The sequence below is a fragment of the Oryctolagus cuniculus genome, chromosome 10 (genome assembly GCF_051225735.1).
Source record: "Oryctolagus cuniculus isolate XC-2025 breed Fujian yellow rabbit chromosome 10, ASM5122573v1, whole genome shotgun sequence".
NCBI classification, from domain to species: domain Eukaryota; kingdom Metazoa; phylum Chordata; class Mammalia; order Lagomorpha; family Leporidae; genus Oryctolagus; species Oryctolagus cuniculus.
The window spans coordinates 65,443,758-65,464,765 of record NC_142876.1 but is presented as its reverse complement, the minus strand read 5'-3'; the positions used below and the strand labels follow the sequence as shown (position 1 = coordinate 65,464,765).

The 21,008-nt window shown below is 43.2% G+C and overlaps 1 protein-coding gene across 13 annotated transcripts in view; it reads right to left on the bottom strand.

Moving 5' to 3' along the window:
• PTPRM (protein tyrosine phosphatase receptor type M) overlaps positions 1 to 21,008 on the bottom strand; it is an 884,286-nt gene that overhangs the window by 267,734 nt on the left and 595,544 nt on the right. For all 13 annotated transcript variants that reach the window (XM_089305325.1, XM_089305326.1, XM_089305318.1 and 10 more), the window contains one exon: positions 16,383 to 16,515. In XM_089305325.1, coding sequence (XP_089161451.1) covers positions 16,383 to 16,515 — 133 coding nt within the window. The remainder of the gene's footprint in view (positions 1 to 16,382; positions 16,516 to 21,008) is intronic.

The window sequence follows — 21,008 nt, the reverse complement described above, 5'->3', positions numbered from 1 at the left end:
GTGCCATTGTCTATTACTAGAAGAGAAAATAAAAACTTGTCAGCTGTGGAAGCCATCGGCTTAACACTGCTTCTGTTGCCGTCTTTGGTGTCTAAAAATCATGTGGCAGAATCACACTGTTTTCTTTGCTTGTGATTGCAATGAGCAGGGCCTCACCAGCACTCAGAGCACTTGTGTGCTGGCTGGTTCCAGGCTGATGAGTCTCCTGTCTTGCGCGTCATGGTTACAACACAGGAGGTGCTTTCCAAAGCCAGATAGGTTTTGTCACTGGCGGTAAATGCCAGGATACTTCAGGCAGCTTCACATGTGGCGCCATGCATTCCTATGGCCTCAGGTAAATATGTGCCCATCACATAAATATTCTTTTGCTATCAGCTAGACAATGGAACTCTCTGAGCCACAACAGGCTTAGCAGTTCCAAAGGGGCACACTCCACTACAAGCCCCATGTATAGCTACCTCGTGCTCACCGCCAGGAGGCTAAGCTCTGATTAGAATGGTGAAGGCAGTGCCAATGGTTCAAAACTTATCTAAATAGTATTCCACCAATATTAAAACATTTTCATTGTGATAAAATATATATACCATAAAATATACTACTGTAACTACTTTTAGGAGTTATAAAATTTTAGCATTATAAAATACATTCACACAGTTGTACAACCATCACTACTATCCATCCCTAGAGTTTTTCATCATGTCAAACTGAAACTCAGTACTCATTAAACAGCAACTCTCCATTCCTTCTGTTCCCAGCCCCTAATTTCTATTCTATGGATCTGACCATTATAGGCACATCACAGAAATGGAGCTATGCCACACTTGTCCTTTTGTGTGTGGCTCTTTTCATGTCCTCAAGGTGCACCCATGTTGCAGTGGGTGTCAGAACTTCCTTCCTCTCAAAGGCTAAATAATAGTTCATTGTATGCATATATCACCTTTTCTTCGTCCACTCATCTATCAGAGGACACCTGGGCCGCTTCTGCCTTCTGGTCACTGTGACTAGCACTGCTACAGACAGGAGTGTGAAAATACCATTCAAGACCATGCTTTCAGTTCTTTTGGACATAAACCTAGAAAGATATTTTTATAAATAAAAACAGTAGGGCTGTGTTTCTGGGTCCCATGCAGTACACGTCTTCTTTTTTTATTGCACACATATCTACAGACGGGATCACATACTGCTAGAGAAAGAGGTTTAATAGATGGTGTTTGCCAGATCACAAAACTAACTAAGCAAGAAAATTCCTGGCTAACAAAACTTTATCCTGTGGAGTCCTCTAGTCATGATAATAAACATCATTTTGGAATCCAAAAATCTATTTTAATTTGCTTTTCCACATTCTGCTTAGTTTCTCTCTTAATTTATGGATCTTTCATTATAGCTATTTCATTTACCTTTGCTGCACTTGATTTGTTATTTGTTCAGAACTCACATATTATCATTAAAATTAGCAGTGTAACATCTGAAAGAGAAATGATTGCTGAGTGCCCTCAATTTAGCTAAAAAATGCTAAAGCTAATGTACTGGTCAGGATAGTAATTAAAGATGTATTCGGGAATTCAAAATTTTATAAGTCACAGAACAGACAGTATTTTAAAAACTGTTAGTAATGTCTTTTGCCTTTTGTGTTAGGAAAAGGACCTGAAAATCAATGAAGAGTGCAGCACTGTACATAATCAGATCTATAATGTTGACCTTTGAGACTGTGAACTTGCTCATGGTGCTCATTAATCAACTGTACTCTTTCCAGAGTCAGTCTCTCCACATCATGAATTATCCTTTTACTGAGCCACTCAGAACTTCAGCTAAACTTCGTTGCTACTGTTATTTACATCAGTGTTGATCAGAGGAGTAAAAAGGTACACAGGATAAGAACCTTTTATTTACATTGTGATCCTTTGGTAAAACACTGTCTGGGCTCTGCACTTGGCAGGTTTCCCTGAGAGTCATCATTAACACTCTAGGCATTGGTGATGGTGGGTGGAGGGCATGTCAGCCTCATTATAAGGGTGCCAGTCTGCAGTCTGGACTTCCCCCTGGCAAGCTGAACAGTGGCCTGCACTGTTCCCTGAGGGGACAGTCGACAAGCTATACTCAGTCTAGAGTGAGGCAAAACTCAAGAGAATCAGGTTAGCACCTACAGTTCTACATTAGATAAAAATCACAATTTAAAAAATGTAGGCAGTCGTTTGCGAACATCATTTAGAAGCTCTTTGGAAATCCAAATGGCCAGGTTATTTTAGTTCAGATACCAGAACGGCTATTAAGGGAGTAAAAAATTAGATCGATGTTGAAGCTAAGCCCTTCAAACCCAGATGCCTAAGCAATTGCCTGCCAAGGAATGAAAGACAACCAAGGAAGTTGGCCTGGTCCTTGGGTGTGAGCCTCAGTGTGGCTGGGATGCAGGGGTTGGGTGGACAGTGGGCAGAGCAGGAAGATGCTGGGGCAGATGCAAGGAGTGGGGAGAGCGGAGGGTGGCAGGGCTGGGTGTGTTAGATGTGCTATGATGGACCCAGGACTTCCTGCAGCCAAAGGAGTAGCACCATGTTTACAGCCCCGGTCTGATGCCAGGATCGACTTGGGGACAGCAGAGCATGGTTTGGACACTGGCGAGCTCAGAAACCTCAGGCCTGCTGTTTGAATCTGTATTCTATTCCTTAGAAACAGGTCCCAAGTATGTGTGCACTGGGGGGAATAAGGTATATAAAGTTGTCCCCCAGCGATCTTGGGGGATTGGTTCCAGGAATCCCATGGGTATCAACATACATGGATACTGAAGTCCCTTATGGAAAAAATGGTGTGGTATTTTCACAGAACCTGTGTACATCCTCCTGTATATTTTAAACCATCTCTAGATGACTTACAATACCTAAAGCAATGTAAATGCTGTAGAAAATGTTGTTATGCTGCATTGTTCAGGTAACACTGACAAGAGAAAATAAGTCTGCACATGTTCAGTACCAAAGCAATGTTTGTTTCAATACTTTTGATCCACAGTTGGTTGAATCCATGGATGTGGAACCTGAAGATCTGAAGGGCTGACTGTCCAAAGAGATATACTGTCTCCTTCTCTGAATAAAGCAGCTTGACAAGTCTTGCTCCTTCTCAAACCTGGCAGGAAGTGCATGAAGACATCACCAGTACGAGCCTTTTCTTCCATGATCTCCAAGTCTCTTGCCTTTGTCACCTGGGCTGGGTGAGCAGGTGGCTCCATGGCACTCAGAGCTCTAATGAACTCCTTGAGAAAAGTCACCTCACTGGAGTGGGCTGGCTTCCCTCCCAGGAACCATCCGTAGAGCAACCATCCGTTACTCTTTCCTACACAGAGGGGAATGCTTTCAAAGACTTGAAAGATGATCTAGGCCGGCACGGCGGCTCACTAGGCTAATCCTCCGCCTTGCGGCGCCGGCACACCGGGTTCTAGTCCCAGTCAGGGCGCCGGATTCTATCCCGGTTGCCCCTCTTCCAGGCCAGCTCTCTGCTGTGGCCAGGGAGTGCAGTGGAGGATGGCCCAAGTCCTTGGGCCCTGCACCCTATGGGAGACCAGGAGAAATACCTGGCTCCTGCCATCGGATCAGCGTGGTGCGCCAGCCGCGGCGGCCATTGGAGGGTGAACCAACGGCAAAGGAAGAACCTTTCTCTCTGTCTCTCTCTCTCACTGTCCACTCTGCCTGTCCCCAAAAAAAAAAAAAAATCTATATACATAGGGTTTAAGACTTTAATCTTAGGAAGGAAAGCATTCTAATGGATGTTACCATCTGAGGCTCACAAAAGTCCAAAGGATTCCCAGTTTGGATAAAAGAGATACAGGGGTCAACAGTCATTCAGGATGCTAATTATAAAGAGCAGGCCAGGCTACATCACTGACAAGGCAACTGAGCTGAAGTTCTCTTGAATTTGTGAGTAGGAACCACCTACTCACAAAGTAGGCTGCAGGACACTTTCTCTAAGGACAGTACAGTATACTAATGAATATGTAGGAAAGACACATAGCTTGGATAAGGAAAGAGTCTATTGTCTTTCCCTCTAAGACAAAGCCTATGGCCAGAAACACATGGGCAATAAGATTTTTAAAATGCGGCAATTTACGTGTCTTCTGTTTACTTTTATCTTCAAATAGAACTAGGAATCACAAACTGGTGAGTGGATATGTATTGACTTGGCCAACACAGCATTAAAATATGATGCGATAGAGACCAGTGTTTGTGGAGCAGTGGGTTAAGCCTGTGACGATGGCATCCCGTAATAGTACCAGTTGGAACCCTGGCTACTCTACCTCGATATAGCTCCCTGCTAATGTGCCTGGGAAAACAGATGACGGCCCAAGTGCTTCAGACCCTGCCACCCACATGGGACATCTAGACAGAGTTTCAGACTCCTGGATTCAGCCAGTACTGGGCATTGTGGTCATTTTGGGGGGAGTGAACCAGCCATCTGGGGAGTGGAACATCTCTGTCTCTCCTCCTCTTTCTGTAACTCTGCATTTCAAACACACTAATCTTTAAAAAAAAAAATCAGGTAGTTGCCAACAAAAAATAAAATACAAGATTCAATGACAGAAATTGAGGTTCCTTTCTTCCCTTAGGAGGAAAGGAAAGTCTGTGATGTTGGGATACACCTGAGTGAGGCCAGGCAGCTGATGCCTCATTTCCACATCCCCTGCACCAAGGCCTCACCTGTACACACCTGGGTTTTCCTTACTGCCCTGTGACACTGAAGCTAGACCCCTGGGGACCGTTAAGCCCAGATTGCTGAGTCAACCCTAGCGTGATTATAAAAGGAAAATCCTGACTACTGTAACTACAAAACCGCAATCAAAGACGGCGATTACAATTAAGCAATTCTCAGTGAAGACACCCTTAGGCATTTCCAGGAGTCCCCTAAGGCAGGAATGCTCCTCTGGGCTGACGGCTGCAGGGTTAAGATGTTCCGTGAAGGCTACATCACCACCTTCTTTTGGAGATCTTAATATATTTCTGAGGTTTTTCTTCTTCCCTCTTTCAGTAAAGGTCAAGATTATACTTAAGAATTAGACATTGACAGCCTAATTTGAGGCGTGGCCAATTTCTTCAACTACAGATAGCTGACTCCAAATCCACAATTTAGGCTTTCAGACAAATCAGGTAAAAGGATAAAGACATTTTGATAGCTCCTGACAACTAGGCACTTAAACTGAGCACTTCAGCAAATGGCTTTCCCCCGCCCCCCGATTTTGTTTCTATTAAAGTTTTCTTTCTGACATGGGGTAACAAATGAACGTTTATTCCAGATTCTTATCAAATACACTCAAGGGACCATACCACACGCAGACGTGGTGGTGGGAGAGCTGTGCGCAACAGCAGGGCAACGCTGGGAAGGAGAAGTTGTGAACGAACCCGAGAGCTCCGGCATCGCTGCTAGAGATGGAGTCTGGACATCCCCACTGTAAACGCACTGCACGCGAGACTTGAAAACCCGATCCTGAGGCTGCTTACTCTCTTTCTGAATAGAAGACATTTTAATCTAAACTGATGGTGACAGGAAAAAAAATGGCAATGCAGTATACTATCAGAGGTCTTCAAAAAGTTCAAGGAAAATGCATATTATGAAAAATGTGTATATTTCAAAGTGATCATGCATCAAGATAAACTTTTTTTAAATTCCATTTTTCCACAGTTTTTAAAGTCCTCTTGAATTTATAGAAATATTTCAATACTGGCTTGGAAATAACTGATACTTTGAAGAACAGTGCTGAGCCTATTTTTCATTTAATTAAGCTGTATTTGAACTTAAATATATTCATGTCAGCTGTTTTAATATATTAAATTAAAAACCTAGAGAACTATTATTCAATTTTTTTAAAAAAAATTCAAAACATTCCAAGTGGGCCGGCACCGTGGCTCAACAAGCTAATCCTCCACCTTGCGGCGCCGGCACACCGGGTTCTAGTCCTGGTCGGGGCGCTGGATTCTGTCCCGGTTGCTCCTCTTCCAGTCCAGCTCTCTGCTGTGGCCCGGGAAGGCAGTGGAGGATGGCCCAAGTGCTTGGGTCCTGCACCCCATGGGAGACCAGGAGAAGCACCTGGCTCCTGGCTTTGGATCGACGCAGTACGCGGGCTGCAGCGGCCATTCGGGGGTGAACCAATGGAAAAAAGGAAGACCTTTCTCTCTGTCTCTCTCTCTCTCTCACTGTTCACTCTGCCTGTCAAAAAAAAATTATTCGAAGTAGGGACTCTGTCTACTAGAACATCTATATTTCAGAAAAATTACCAAAAGATTATAAAACATATATCTCCAAAAATTAAAAAAAAAGCAAAAAGAATTCAAGATTTAGTGTTGTGGTGAAAGGCTCTTTTAGGGGGTTAGGGGAGTTTGTCATAGCAGTTAAGATGTCCCTTGAGACGCCTGCATCTCATACTAGAGTGTCTGTGTTCAAGTCCCAGGCCCACTACTCCTGAGTCCAGCTTCCTTCTAATGCTCAGCCTGAGAGGCAGCAGCTGATGGCTCAAGAGCTTGGGTCACTGCCACCCATGCTGCACTTGCCACTGCAGCAAGTTCAGGTTCCTGGCACAGATCTGGCTGGCCCAGTGCCAGCTGCTGTGTGCATTAGGGAGTGAACCAGTGAATGGAAGCAGTCTCCTCTCCTCCCCTCCCTCTCCCTCCCCTCCCCTTCCCTCTTCTCTCCCTCCTCTGCCTTTCAAATAAACTAATCTAAAATTACAAAGTAAACAAATACACGAGTTTAAAACAAGTACTTTTTTTCATTACTGATTAGGTATACTTCATGTCTACTAAGGCAAAGCACTTTGCTTAGAAGTGTGAGTGGGGTGTAGATGATCATAAAGGACCATCTCACAGAAAGGGCAGATGGTAACTGACATGGTTATGACATTGGCAGGGGGTCCTTCAAAAGTCCAAGATTACAGTGTGGTGCCATTGCTGGGTGTTGACACTGAGATGTCCTGGAACCTCTAAGGAGAGTCCTAGTTGGGGGGGAGGGGCTCTTTAGGTCACTGGGGCTATCCCTTTAGAAGACTGTAGGACCCAGACTCTCTGACTTCTTGACTTCTCGTTTGTGTAAGCTCTTCCACACACACCCACACTCCCTCCCACCACCAACTCCATATGCTCCCCCCGTGGCATGCCACTACCTGCCACCCCAGTGGCTAAACCCCATGGGGCTGCCTGATCTTGGACTCAGAATGGCCAAAACTGCATTAAAGAAAACTTCTTTTCAAGTAGTGTGTACCAGGCACTTTGTTATAGTGATGAAAAGCTATTTTAAAAGAACAACCCTGAATCATTCCAGAGTGTGCACACAAGGAGAGTGTACTGCGGGCACTGTAAAGAGGGGAGGCGTAAGGAAAGCACCAGACCCCAGGTGTCCATGTGGAAACTGAGGTACCAGCACATGCTGCCTAAGTCACTGCAGGAAAGTAATTAACACTGGAGAGTTGTATTCATGCCTGTGAGTGTGCGGGAGAGATAAAATGGCCATTCTTAGATAGGATAACCTGGGCTGCATTTTTGTCAATGTTTTGTTTTGTTTTTACAAAGAAAGCAGGGTATGTTGGAATTTAATGAATGAGTCGATTTTTACTTGTTGCAGTAAAATCCATAAAAATAGCTTCACTTTAGTCACTCCACAGCTGTGCCAATAAGGTAATGGGATAAATGAAAATGGCACTGACAGAAACTTCTCCCAACAGATCCAGTGAGCCATCATTCTCTTTAAAAACACGCTCTGTGCCGACACTGGCCAAAACATGCCTTTCATATTCATGTGAATTTATCATTTAATACATAATTGCATCTCCTGATGCTGACACTTGTCCAGAAACACAAAAGCAAACAAACCATCCCCCTTCTAATTAACACAATAGCTCCTCTTTATCCCTTTTAAAATTTAATTTTATGTAATCTTCTAGAAATGAATCTAAATTAAATATTCCACATATAACCCTCTTCCCCTTTAAAAAGAAATTAGGATCTATGCTAGATAAAGATGGATTATGAATCTTGCCCTCAAAAGTCAGACTAGAAATTATAGTATTTTGTTGCCCTATACTCTAAGCAAATGGGTATTGTAGAAAAATGGAAACACAAGAAAACTGCATTCTGGAGCAAGCTGTTTTCTGGACTCATGCAGTTTTTTCATGATGTGCATTTTCCATGAACCCTCTGAAGTCCCTTCATGGTTTCCACTACTGCTTGACTTTTTAAATATGAAAAAAGAAACTAGAAATAATTGGAGAAGTGATATCTATAAGGTTGAATTCCCCATCTCACTAAGGTTTAAACAACTACTGTAAAGCAAAATACCATCGGTTTTCATGGTCATGGTATTCCCCATTCTACAAACTAGATGGGGAAGCCAGGTCATCAGGAATAGAGAGACACACCCCATAAGGGCCAGGAAGAGACTGGTGGGACTGTGCTGGGTGTCAACACGTGACATCTGGAGGCACTGGTCGTGAAGAACCACCAGCTTTAGTGGTACACATGCATCCCTCCCTTGTCACCCATGGGAACCTGATGGCTTGGGCTTCAGAGGTTAGGAGTCACAGAAAGAAGTTTTCATAAGCTAAGCTAATGGTTAGAGAATAAAAATCAGCTGTGTTGGAAAGTGATGGCAATGAAATTAGTAACCAGGAGGACAAATGTGCCCTGAGACAGCCCTCAGTCCTGGTACATGTGCTACAAGCTCATGGCTAGAGCCTGGACACATGGTAACCAGGGGGCCCATGATCCAGCAGGTTCAGGGGCTGATCCTGACCTGTTGTAAGGGTGGCAGTGGGAGGAGCAGAATAAAGACAGCTCTGAGTTCCACGCAGATGCAAGCAAGGGCTTTACACACCATGAGAGAAGAATGCTGTCCCTGTCCTCCTACCCCAGGGAGCAGACCATTTGCCACCCTGCTGATCTGGTTGGACAGATTTTGATCCCCAAATTATGTGTTTAGTGCCAAGGCCATGCCTGTGGGGAGCAACTCAGACTAGACTAAGTTACTGGAATTAAGACTTATTCTATGCATCTGCTCTCCCACAATATGGCGCTGGGAGAGGAGCAAACAGCTTCTACACAGCTGCCTCCAGTTCAACCAATAAACAGCAGGACCTGCTCCTGATTGGAGGAGAGCAGCGTACTCGGCGTGTGGGTAGCAGAGTTGGGATTGGTGGAAGAGGACTATAAAGGAGGAGAGAGACAACATGCACCAGGAACATCTATCTGAAGGAACACCTGTGCAGCCCCCGAGAGAGCCAGCCGGCGGTGTGCTGCTCCCCCACAGAAGTGGGGAAAGTGGCAGGGGGAACCGCCCTTCCACGGAGGTGGAAGGGACGGTAGCCAACCTGGGAAGAACCAGCAGTTAACCCGGGAAGGGCTGAGCAGACAAAAGAACAGCGCAGGGTCCTGTGTTGTTCCTCCGCGAAGAGGGGGAGCGACACATGCCCATCCAGAAGCATCTGGGGCTTTGAGGATGCTCCCCAAGCTCAGTGCTACTGAGTTCTCAGCACCTTTGATTCACTCCTCTGCAGGTTATGTTTCCCAAAATCCAGCCCTCCCCTGGCTAAGAAAGAATCTCTGCATAGGAAGACTAGAGGGTGAGCAAGCCTGAAGAACGGACTGTACTTTACACTTTCACCTGTAGCACATCCAACAGGCTTGGCCTTAGTCTGAGGCGACAATCAGCTATCTCATTGCAGGCAGCTTTGTCCAAGGTATCACTGTAATGAAAGACCCACCTTGCGTGTCCTTGGGTGCAAAGGACTGGTGATCTCCATTGGCAAAGTGGGGAGAGCTCCTCTTAAGAAAGGGCCACTCCTGTCCTCATCCTTTCTCTGCTTCCAGAGACCAAGCCTCTGTGGGAGGCAGACTAAGGGCACTGAATACAGAGAGGCAGCGATAGCTCTTGGACTCGTGGGTCATGCACACGATGAAGGCAGCCCCTACATTTTGAAGTCAGTGCTTTAAAAGGCGATAACTAGTTTTCTTCTCATAATATTTTTATGAGGCAAGAAGTATTATGATGCCTTTGGTCTAGCTGGGGGAATCCTAGGGACACAGAGCGAGGTGGCTTGCCTGTGGCCATATAACCGTGAGCCAAAGAACCAGGAGATATGCTTGGTTGTCTGCTCCAGAATCCCCCATTCTCACCTCAGCAACTCCCAGACATGGAGCACTAGCCTCCCAGGAAGAAGGGGTGCAGGGAAGACGCCCTCACTCCACACTTACTGTAACACTTACATTTTTCTTATTCACTAAGCCAGACAGAAGGACACGGCACCCTAAGTACTGTGAGTTCTCAGAAGAAAGCTAAGGGATCCACAGATGACACAAAATTCACGTGTCTGAAAGGATTTTGTCTCCAGTCATGGCTCAGAAAGAGGATCAACGCCTGTGGAGGTCTTCAAATATCTGTGGACCTACAGCAATGGTCAACCCTAACAAGCTGATGATAGCACTGTGTTTCCAAAGAATGAGCAGAAAGAGGATGTGAGATTTGCAGAACAAGATGCCTGATTGCATTTTGCTCCTAAGAGCCAGTGTGGTGGTGTGGGTGAGCAGCATGCGGGTGAGAAACAGACACTGTGGTACCCGGAGGTAGGTCACCATTTCAGCACCTGCATCCCATATGGAAGGTACTGGGCTGGAGTCACACTGCTGCTTCTTCTCCAGCTTCCTGCTAATCCCCCTGGGAGGTAGCGGAGGGTGGCCCTATTTACTTCAGTTCTTGTCACTCACAGAGGAGACCTCAATGGAGTTTCTGGCTCCTGGCTTTGGCCTACCATAGCCTTGCTGTTGCGGACAATGGGGGAGAGAACCAGGGGATGGGATCTCTCTCTCTCTCTCTCTCTGTCTTTCTCTCTCTGAGTTTGTGTGTGTGTGTTGCTCTGGTTTTCAAGTAAACAAAAATAAATGAACTTTAATAAAAAAAAAAAGGTAGATTAGATATATTTGGACTTAGCCCAGGCTCTGCCATGGACTACGTAGCTGCCAAGAACCAGTTCCTGAACTTCTTGATCCTTAAGTTATTATGTGCAAAGCACCAACTATGTACCTACATTTTCCATATAATCCTTGGGCTTCTCCAACGAAGTGCACATCAGCATCATTGCATACCACATAGGCAAACTGGTTCAGAGGTGAAATACCTCATTTAACTAACCTTCTACTGCTAGGAAGGAGATAGCCGGGCTGCGGACCCAGGTTGGTAAGGCTGCAGGCAATGTCGTTCAATATTTGTCTCACACTTTCCTCCTAGACGATGAAGAACTCATGTCTACCGTATCCACCCTCCTTTTAAAAATGTTTATAAAGCACTCCCAAAGAATCCCTAAGAGAATGTAGTTCAGTAAACAGTTAAACTGAGTTCAAAAATAGGAGTTAATATAGGATCTATTAGAGTAACCCCTTTAAGTGCAGGCTAGAAGTGGCCTTTACAAAGTCCAGTTGGTCCAGCTGATCCTTGTTCCACAAGTCTACTCAGTGACCATAATGGACAGCCTGGGATGGTGTGTTTGTACATGTCTGAGTACACGCAGACTCTGTTGCAAACATGCTAAAGCATGTGCAAGGCTGGAACGTATCAGCATTTGGTTCTTATTTCTATGACTGCATTTTCAGGATACATTTTAAATAATAATCACAATGAAAGGTGTACATCTGTCTTTTTCCATGTAGTTTCAGAAGATGTGATTTTGAAACTGAACTTTGAATAAGGCTCCCAGACTTAAGATGTTCTCCACATGCAAATCACACTTAACTATAATGGGGGAAAAAATCCCATCTCATATGGAAACAGGTAGCACAGAGGAACTGTGGTCCACGCCAACTTGCCTCCGGCCATGCACGGCAGGCATCTCTTTGAAACTAGGGCTTTCATCACATTTTCCCTCTTATCTTTTCCTTTTCATGAAATCTGCAGAAATATTTCCTATTTTTATTGCAATTTTCTTCTTGCTAGTACTAGTATTGTTCAAATATAATAGAAAGGATGCTAAACATTTAATACCATGTGCTGCATTTACAAAATGTACATCCGTTAAAAATATGTTATGGAAAGGAGGTTGAGGCATGGTGTTTCAGGATTAGAATATGTATATTTACCTATAACAAGTGTTAATGTAATAGAATAGCTACCATTTGCTATTTTGCCCAAGAAAGCATATGCCTTTAATTATTTTCAGATAGTCACAACTTCTGTGATTTTTATGTGCCACAACAGCTATTATTGTAATTAATACAAATGTTCTGAAGCTTCTGAAAGATCTATAGCAATTTTAGGAACAATAGCAAATGCAATTAATCACAGTGAAATTGATGGTACTTATGTACTAAATCCTGTCAAACCTGTTATTGAGATAAAGTATTCCTTATATAAAATGTTGAAAAATGCAGTTATTTTCATTTATACAAATATATCTAAATATATAGAGATATAATATGGTAAAAAGTAAGTATATCCAACTCAAGCTACTGTTTCTTAATTTTGAGAATATACTGCCAAGGGGTTTTGTGTGAAACTTTTGATTTTGTAGACACTGACCTCACCTTCTTTATTAAAATTTGCTGTACCCAAATGCGACACCATCAAAAGAACACACTTATGAGAAAGGGAAGCTTTTCCAAAGAAGAAATTGTTTCTCTTACCGAACAAGTAAGTATGTATGTAGGTTTTTTATAGAAGTTTTTAAAGAAAAGGTTTCATATTATACTAGTCCAGGATCAACTAGGCATGGATTGGTGATAGGATTAGACATTGGAGCCAAAACACTCTGATGGTCATCTCAGATTGAGCCCTTCTTTCCTACAATGAATTCTGTGAGTTAGCATGAGGTACGCAGTTTTTATATTTTCTACAGAGGCCCACCTTCCGCAACTATCAGTCTTTCAGAAGGCAACACAGCCTCAGTGAAGCGGATAATTGAGAGTGTCTTGTAGTACAATGTCTGGCTGTCCTGTAGAGCCTGAGTGAGTTGTGCCCTCACCTCAGACCTCTGGTGGGCTGGCCTGATACGCGGACAAGCACAGAGGATACCTACTGGCACCTGCACAGCAGGAGAGACTTCCACAAACAGGGATGGATTTGTTGCACCCACACTTTCTCCTGGGCTCAGCCTGTCTTTCTGACCATGGGCCTGTGCCCGAGTTAGCTGAATCAGAGTACCATGAGAAGAGAGGAAGCAGGCCAAGTAGCCCAGCCAGGAAGGAGCGCGGAGTTTCAGGGTTTTAGGTTCTGGTAGCAGAAATGACTAACCGAATACAGAAACGCACACCCGAGGCAGCTCCTTTCCTTTCCTTTCTCTCAGTGCTTTTTTTCCACGGCAGCTTCTTCTTTTCAACTGAGAACCTCCTGTGTGACAGTGGGAAATGTGTGGCTGAAAGATCAAGTGCTCACCCTCACATATTTCTGGGCTTGACTGAACAAAGAGAGTCTTTGGAAGAGCTACTGGGAGGTTTAAATAATGAAACATGCTTGCTCCTCATCAATAACGCTCCAGCAACTTATCTATGATTAATATCAGGCTTTAACTATTCTGTTTAAAAAGATGACTTTAAAAACATACTATTGAATTCTGGAGGAAAACCATGAACAATTCGAAGTTTTAAGAATTGCTATTAAACAGGAAACTTTGTGCCCCATGACTGTTCAGGTCTAAATTTTATAACAAGTTTTGTGTTATAAGCATGATCTATAATGTACTTTATGGAGAGAAGAGTCTGTATTTCTGAAAAAAGTAAATACAAAAGTGCTGCATGATGGGGAGACAATCCTTTTAAGGTTATTATCTAGAAAATAATCAGGTACATCTGACGTAACTTCCTGGTGTTGGGTCTACAGTTCTTTCAAGGCCATCTGTTATTGTTGGCAGTCACTTCCAATGCATAATTTATAACACAACCTCAGTGACTACCTGGAAGACCAGGTAGTATAATGAATTAATCCAGCAGAAATAGATCCTTGGAGGATTAGTTCACACTTAGCAAAGGTCACCAGGGCAAGTAGATCAGTAGTTTCTGAGGATTCCTTGCAGAGAACTTACCAGATGACACAGAAATGCAACACACTCCTGGGATTTAAAATAGATCTTTAGGAAATGCTCAGTTTGAACAGTCAGGCATGGAAGGATCTATTATTGCTTAGATTTATACAAGAAAGAAAGAAAGAAAGAAAGAAAGAAAGAAAGAAAGAAAGAAAGAAAGAAAGAAAGAAAGTGGGAGGGAGGGAGGAAGGAAGGGAGGGAGGAAGGAAGGAAGGAAGGAAGGAAGGAAGGAAGGAAGGAAGGAAGGAAGGAAGGGGGAGAGAAAAAAAGATAGGCAATAAAGAAAGAAAAAGAAAGCCACTGGTCCCAAAATAAGACATCTACATAAACACTGAGATGGAGAACATCCAAGAAAAATTTTATGAGGGTGAGGGAGAATGAAAAGGGGAAGAAAAAGGAAAGAAAAATATGGAGTAAAAAAGAGAAACAAATGTGGAGGAAATAAGAGAAATACATAGCCAAAGAAAGAGTGTAAATAAAATAGAGGTACAGAGAAATAAAATGAAAAGGAAAAAAATTAAAAATGAAGAGAGAAATCAGAATATAGGGGAAAAGAGAGAAGAAAGGAAAAGTACATTTAACAAGGAATAAATGATGTTGAAATGATGGGAACCCAGAACTAACGACATGTGCAGCTGCGACAGAGCAACAGTTTGTCCCGGGGCTGAACTAGAACAAACACCATGAAATAGGGCAGAAATAAGAAAAAGAGTGATGCATGCAAATATACTTGGAACACAAACTCACCCCTTAAATAGTGCTGTTTCTCAAGGCTTTATCTTCAGCCTCAAAATCCTTTCTTCTCACTCTAACAATAACTTTGAGTGACCTGAGCCAAAACCATGACCCTGGCTCCAGAAAAGCTGAGGACTTTCAGGCTATGACAGAGACTGTTCCGCCTCCCCACCAGCATCTCCACTGAATGTTAAGGGAATACTGAACTTAAAACATGCAAAACTGAACTCTCTACCTTTACTCCCCAAATAGAAGGGGCCTTCAAAAAGTTCATAGAAAATGGAATGAAATGGTTTATTTTAGTGTAAAAATTTTTGAAATTCATGCGTAGGGGGATGGAAATGCACACTCATAGAAGTGCATGTTATGAAAATACTAAGCATGAATTTAAGAAGCTTTTTTTTTTGGAGCAAAATAAACTTATCTTTTCATGAACTTAAAGTATCCGCATATGTTCTAGTTCCTACAATCCTCATTTTGGTGAATAATAACTCCACTAATTTGCCCAGAACAGGAAACAGGTTTTTCCTGTATTATTCCTTCTCTCTCCCAATGGCTACTAAAATTCACCTGCAAAATCTCCTCAAGTTGCTCCCCTCTTCATCCAGCTCGTCTTGCTGACTCCAGCCCCTTCCCTCATCACTGTGCTCCGCCCCAGCATCACAGCAATCTTTCCAGGATGCAAATCAGACGTCACTGCCTAAAGACATCGGTCGGTTTCAGGGCTGCGTGCAATCTCCTTCCATGACCAGGTAAGACTTCCAAGGCCTCACTTTGCCAACCTTTCCTTCTCCACCTCCTCCACCTTCTACCAGTCCTGATCTTTCTTCTAGGTCACAAGCATTTCCAGATTATACAGAAAAGGAACAAGATCCATGTGTTCCCTCTGTTCGGGCTGCCTTATTCTATCACTCCTTGCCATCTATATTTTCATGCTGGTAGTTTCTAAATGAATGGAAGACTTCATTATTAAGCAAGTTGCCATGAAACAAGACACTGTATATTTTCCAAGTACGGGAGACGAGGACCACTTATCGTAACCAGATCTGTTTTTCTCCTCCCCCTAGATAAACCTCTTGGCTAGACAACGCAATCTACAACATATGACTTGCTCCGCGACTTGTCCTTATATGTGTGGATGCCCTGGGCTTTTCTGTCGGGTGGTCTTTGAGATGCTTTTTCTCATGGGGTACTGTGCTGATTAACCACCCTTACCTGGGGCCTGTGCATAACACTGGCTCACTAAATTCTGTCATCATCATTATCATTGTAATGAGAAGGAAAAGTCTTTTTGTTCTCCTATCTTTGAGAACATCACATATGAGTATGTTAATAATAAGTACTAGCAATTTCCTGGGAAATCAATGGCTTTCCCTGTGGGAAGACACATGTTTCTTCTGTTACTCTGACCTAATATGCTTTGTATATTTATGCAAAACCACAGGCACTTACTCTAAATTTTTGTCCCACCACCTTGAATGCTGTGTGATGAAAAATGTTACCAATCACAGTCACAGATGTGTCTTGGTCATCAAAGCCAACTCAGTAACTAAATATTTTCATGCACATGAAGCAGCCTGGCAATCAATGGGACATCAGCACATCTTTGGCAATAGCTCACCTTTTCTTCATTACCAATACAACTCCGAGAAATATAATAACGAACAGCAAGATGCCGGCAATGACTCCAGCGATTTTAACCGTGTGGTCTGTTTGTTTCTCGGGTTCTGGGACTGGTTTTGGAGTGGCAGCTCCTGCAGATGAAAGGAAATGAAAAAGGAGAGTGGGTAAGAGAGAATAAAGATGTCACATTTTAAAAATTTTTTGCTGTATTTAACAGAGTAATAAGACTTATCAGAGGCAACAGATGGACAAGCTTTGGTTTTTTAAACAGCTTTCATACACACTGAAAGGAGTATAATTGTTCGTGTTGTTCTTCAGTATTTCACTAAACCACAATGCAAGTTAGAGAGCACCCCCCTTGCCTGACCCTTTTATAAGAGACTCTTCTCTTATATGTTTATTATCTCTATTGGCTCCTGCTCTTTCTGCCGTGTGCAGACTTGCTAACAATACAATAGCCATCCCTAAGCCTTTATCCAAATTTGATTTGCTGGAACATTTTCCTCAATTATTTTTCATAAATGAAGCAGTAATTCCATAACATATTAGTCCAAACACCTGGAAAAGTGAGATAAGCTCATTTGCCATGCATTTTACCAGCAATTGTTTCTTAACACAATAGAGACTTTTTTTCCCCCTGCCTCTGGAAATCTAAATCTAGGTCACATCTGGTAGGCAAAAGACTCCTTATAAGCAATTTATTCACAAAGTGGGAAGCAGCTGATGATCACACCACCGGTACCCACATTTAATATCTGTTTAAATGAGATAACCAGGGCCTCACAGCGGCGGCTACTGCTTCAGCCCTCCTGCCTGCACGGGTCTGAAACACCACCTGTCCTGTTCAGGGCATAATGTGATGGAATGTCAAAGCCACGTCTGACGGAATATCCATTTCCTCCGCTCAATGAGTTCAGGATGAAAGACATCAGGGATGAAATGTGCAATTCACTAAGCAGAATCCATTCCTTGGAGGGTGCTGCCTTTTTACATCTGGCCACGACGGTGCTCAGCCTCTGAACCATTATCACCCCCTTCCTGGGGAGACAGAGCATCCTGAAAGGAGGGATTTCACATCCAAAGCCCTTGCCTTAGGATTTCTCTGGTGTTCCAGCTGGTAAAAACGGAATTAAGATGGAATGTTCAGACCAGCTCTTTCGATCCTCTCGCTGGCTTTTTCACTCATGCCTCACCTGATTCTCATCAAGCGGATCTTTCATTGTGCCTCTGTCCCCTGCACTGTACGCTGGGCATATTCTTAAATGGGACACCCCTGAGAAAGAGGGAACGTGAAGCAATCACTCTCCATCTGAATGTCCTTTGGGAACACACAAACACTTTTTTCCCAAAGTCATTCATCTTAAGATTTGATACAAGAGACTGGGAACATAGCTGTGGCCGTTAGATGGACTGGCTACACTGGTCAGGATCAGGACAGATGCACCTGCCAATCAGAGTGACAGTCATGACCACAGTGGTTGTGATAGCCAAAGTGCAGCTTATCTAATAAAACCCTCTGGATCTCCCTTGACAGAGCCTTCTTAATTCTGAAGACTTCAACAACACATCATGCTATTTTGTTTGAATACATATCCTTCAAACTAGTTGTCCAGTTACATATTTTTTTAATTTGTTAATTTATTTGAAAGGCAGAGTTAAATAGAGAGTGACAGGGACAGGGTTGGAAGTGGGAGGAGAGAGACAGAGAGAAGAGAGAGAGAGAGGAAAGAAGGGAAGAGAAGGGGAGTGGAGTGGAGGGGAGGGGAGGGGGGAAAAAAACGAGGAGAGGAGAGATCTTCCATCCTCTGGTTCCATCCTCTGATTCATGTACCCAAAATAGGCACATGGCTGGGGCTAGGCCAGGCAGAAGCCAGGAGCTTCATCTGTTGTCCCTTGTAGGTGACAGGGACCCAAGCATTTGGTCCATTTTCTCCTACTTTCCCAAGTGCATTAGCAGGCAGCTTGATTGGAAGTGGAGCAGCCAGGACTTGAACTGCCGCTGATACAGAATGCTGGCATCACAGGTGACAGCTTAACCTGCTGTGCTACAATGCCAGCCAGAAATCCAGTTAAATCTCGAAGGTATTAAAGCTAATAATTTTAATGGCAATTACATCTGAAATATACCTCTCTAATATACCACTGGAACATACAATCAGGTGGTCGGATTGAAGGAAACTGTTGCATGAAACAAATTTCTAAGAAAAATCTAAAGATAAATTGTGTGTGACTAGATGAGTGAAAATGTAAAATTAAAAAGCAATCTATATTTTAAAAAATAACATTTTAAGTGGACGACACTGAAAAAATCCAATGCTTTTCCATTTTGATTTTGTATCCAATTGTTAAAAAGTAATTTTTAAAAAAACAAAATAAAATTTGTTCCATTATTCCAAATGTTAACATACTTAAAACCAACCCATTCATTTCACTAGTTATAGATTACCAGTTTCCAAAATATATTTCCACTGGCTCCAAAGAAAAGCAGTTTTAGTTTTCAGCCTACTATGTATAGAAATCTACTTTATAAAAGGTTACGTAAATAAAAAAATAACTTTTTATGGTAAAAAAAAGTGACTTATGTTGTTTTTTGTTTGTTTTAACTAAATTAGGTCAATAAATGCAACACTTGAGTAAGACAATATTTAGAAAAACTTATTCAGCCTAAAAAATAAATTAAAAAAAGAAAACCATGATGGCAAGCATTTGGCATCGTGGTTAAGATGTTGCCTGTTGCCTGAGATGCCTGCACGTCACACCAAAGTGCCTGAGTTCAGTCCCCACTCCTGTGCTCCTGGTCTAGTTTCTTGCTCGTATGCCAGTAGGTGATGACTCGTATTTGGGTGACTGTCACCCAAGAGGGAGACCCAGATTGAGTTTTGCGCTCTTGGCTTTGGTTTGGCCTAACCCTGGCTGTCACAGACATTTGAGGAGTTAATCAAGGAATGGAAGATCTCTAACTCTCTGCCTTTCCAATAAAACATGAAAATACAAAAATCACATAGATATAATCCAAGTATTGTAAATGAGAGGTGCTTGTTCTGTTGCTGGTCATATGTTTGCTTCTGTTAACCGAACAGTTGGTTATTTTACTTCAGCATTTTGCTGAGGATCTGAGAGCTGTTAATGACTCTGTCTTCTGCTCTGGTCCAAGGAGAGGTGGCTGGTTGCCCCTCAGCCTTTTCTTCCTATTAGGAAGTAGACAAGCACATTGTCATGCAGCTGCTATGAGCTTAGCATTAGTATTCTTTAGTTCTTACTTAACTCATCGCAGGTTGAGAAAAAGAGACGGTCTATCTCTACACGACAGAGATGCAATGTGATAAGGGTAGCAATTTTGAAAAATGGGACAGGGATGCTAAAAGGGTGGGAGGGTGGCCTTTTGGCAGAGTCAGGGGTTTGGGACTGTACTGGAGAAGCATCAGCATGGACAAGAAATCGGGATGAAACTGGCACTGCCCTTGGAAAATCTGACAAGTGGGTACCACTGGCTCCAGGTCCCCCAGTGGAACGGACAGTGCCTGTCTTCCTGGTGGAGCTGGCCCCTCTAGTTCTCCCTGAAATGAGTTAGGTTCTCCTTAGACAGAATGCTCTTCCCTGCACCTCCTTTCTTGGGAAACATGTGGCTTGGCTATGAGTTGTCAGTCAGCCCGGGTCAGAGGATCACTGGTGACAGAATATGGTTGTAACGGAGTGCTTTCTGTATTCCTCACCCAAATCTATGAATATAATGGTGCAATTTGCAAACTGCTTGGCAAAAGAGTTGTTTTTTAATACTTGCCTCTCTGTCTTGTTATTTTCTTGCCAGGTTTCTAATGATATACACTTTTATTCTTTTTAATACAAGTTTAATTCTTCATGGAAAGGTAATTTTTTCTCTGCTTGAGAGCAATTAGTTCTTTTTAAAGAGAATAAGCTTAAATGTGTGCATTTCACAGTGGGATTTACCTAGGCTTGTTCGTACTCACTAAAAGGAAGAGTATGCTAGATTACAGAGAGACAAGTGGCTGCTACCATTACAGGGCACTGTCCTCACAGGCACCCACTCCACCAACTCCAAGTGACAGTGCTGGTTATTTTTGTTAAACGACCAAGAAAATAAAACAGGGTGGCTTTCCAGTCTACCTGTATCATTGAAGGTTTTAGATACAACATCAGTGCAAAGAAACAAAAATCCCAAAAGAAAGGGAATAGTTATCGAATGCATTACTTGTTTGGTTTTCAGCTTGGCAAGAAACAGTCTGTTTTGGCCCAGTCCTCAGTGTTAAATTAAATAACAGCAGCAAGCCCAGCTGAGAACATGATGTACTCAGCCACTGGCTTGAAGTCTGGACCCAGTTGTAACTACTGAACTAGCGGCAGCGATTTTCCCAGAAGCCCCGAGCTTTCAAGCCCATAAGGCAGTGGAGGCCATGGCTGACGGTGGCAGCAACTGAATGCAGCTGCCCACAGTGCTGGGAGGGTTCCCACCTGGGGAGGGGAAGGGCTGAGGGGACAGCCTGGCTACCCAGAACCTCTGCACAGTAATGTGTCCTACATGGCCTAGGCTGTGTCCAAGGTGTCTAGGCTGTCCCAGAACCTAGAACAAAACACCCACAATATTCTTCCCACGTTCCGCACCAGT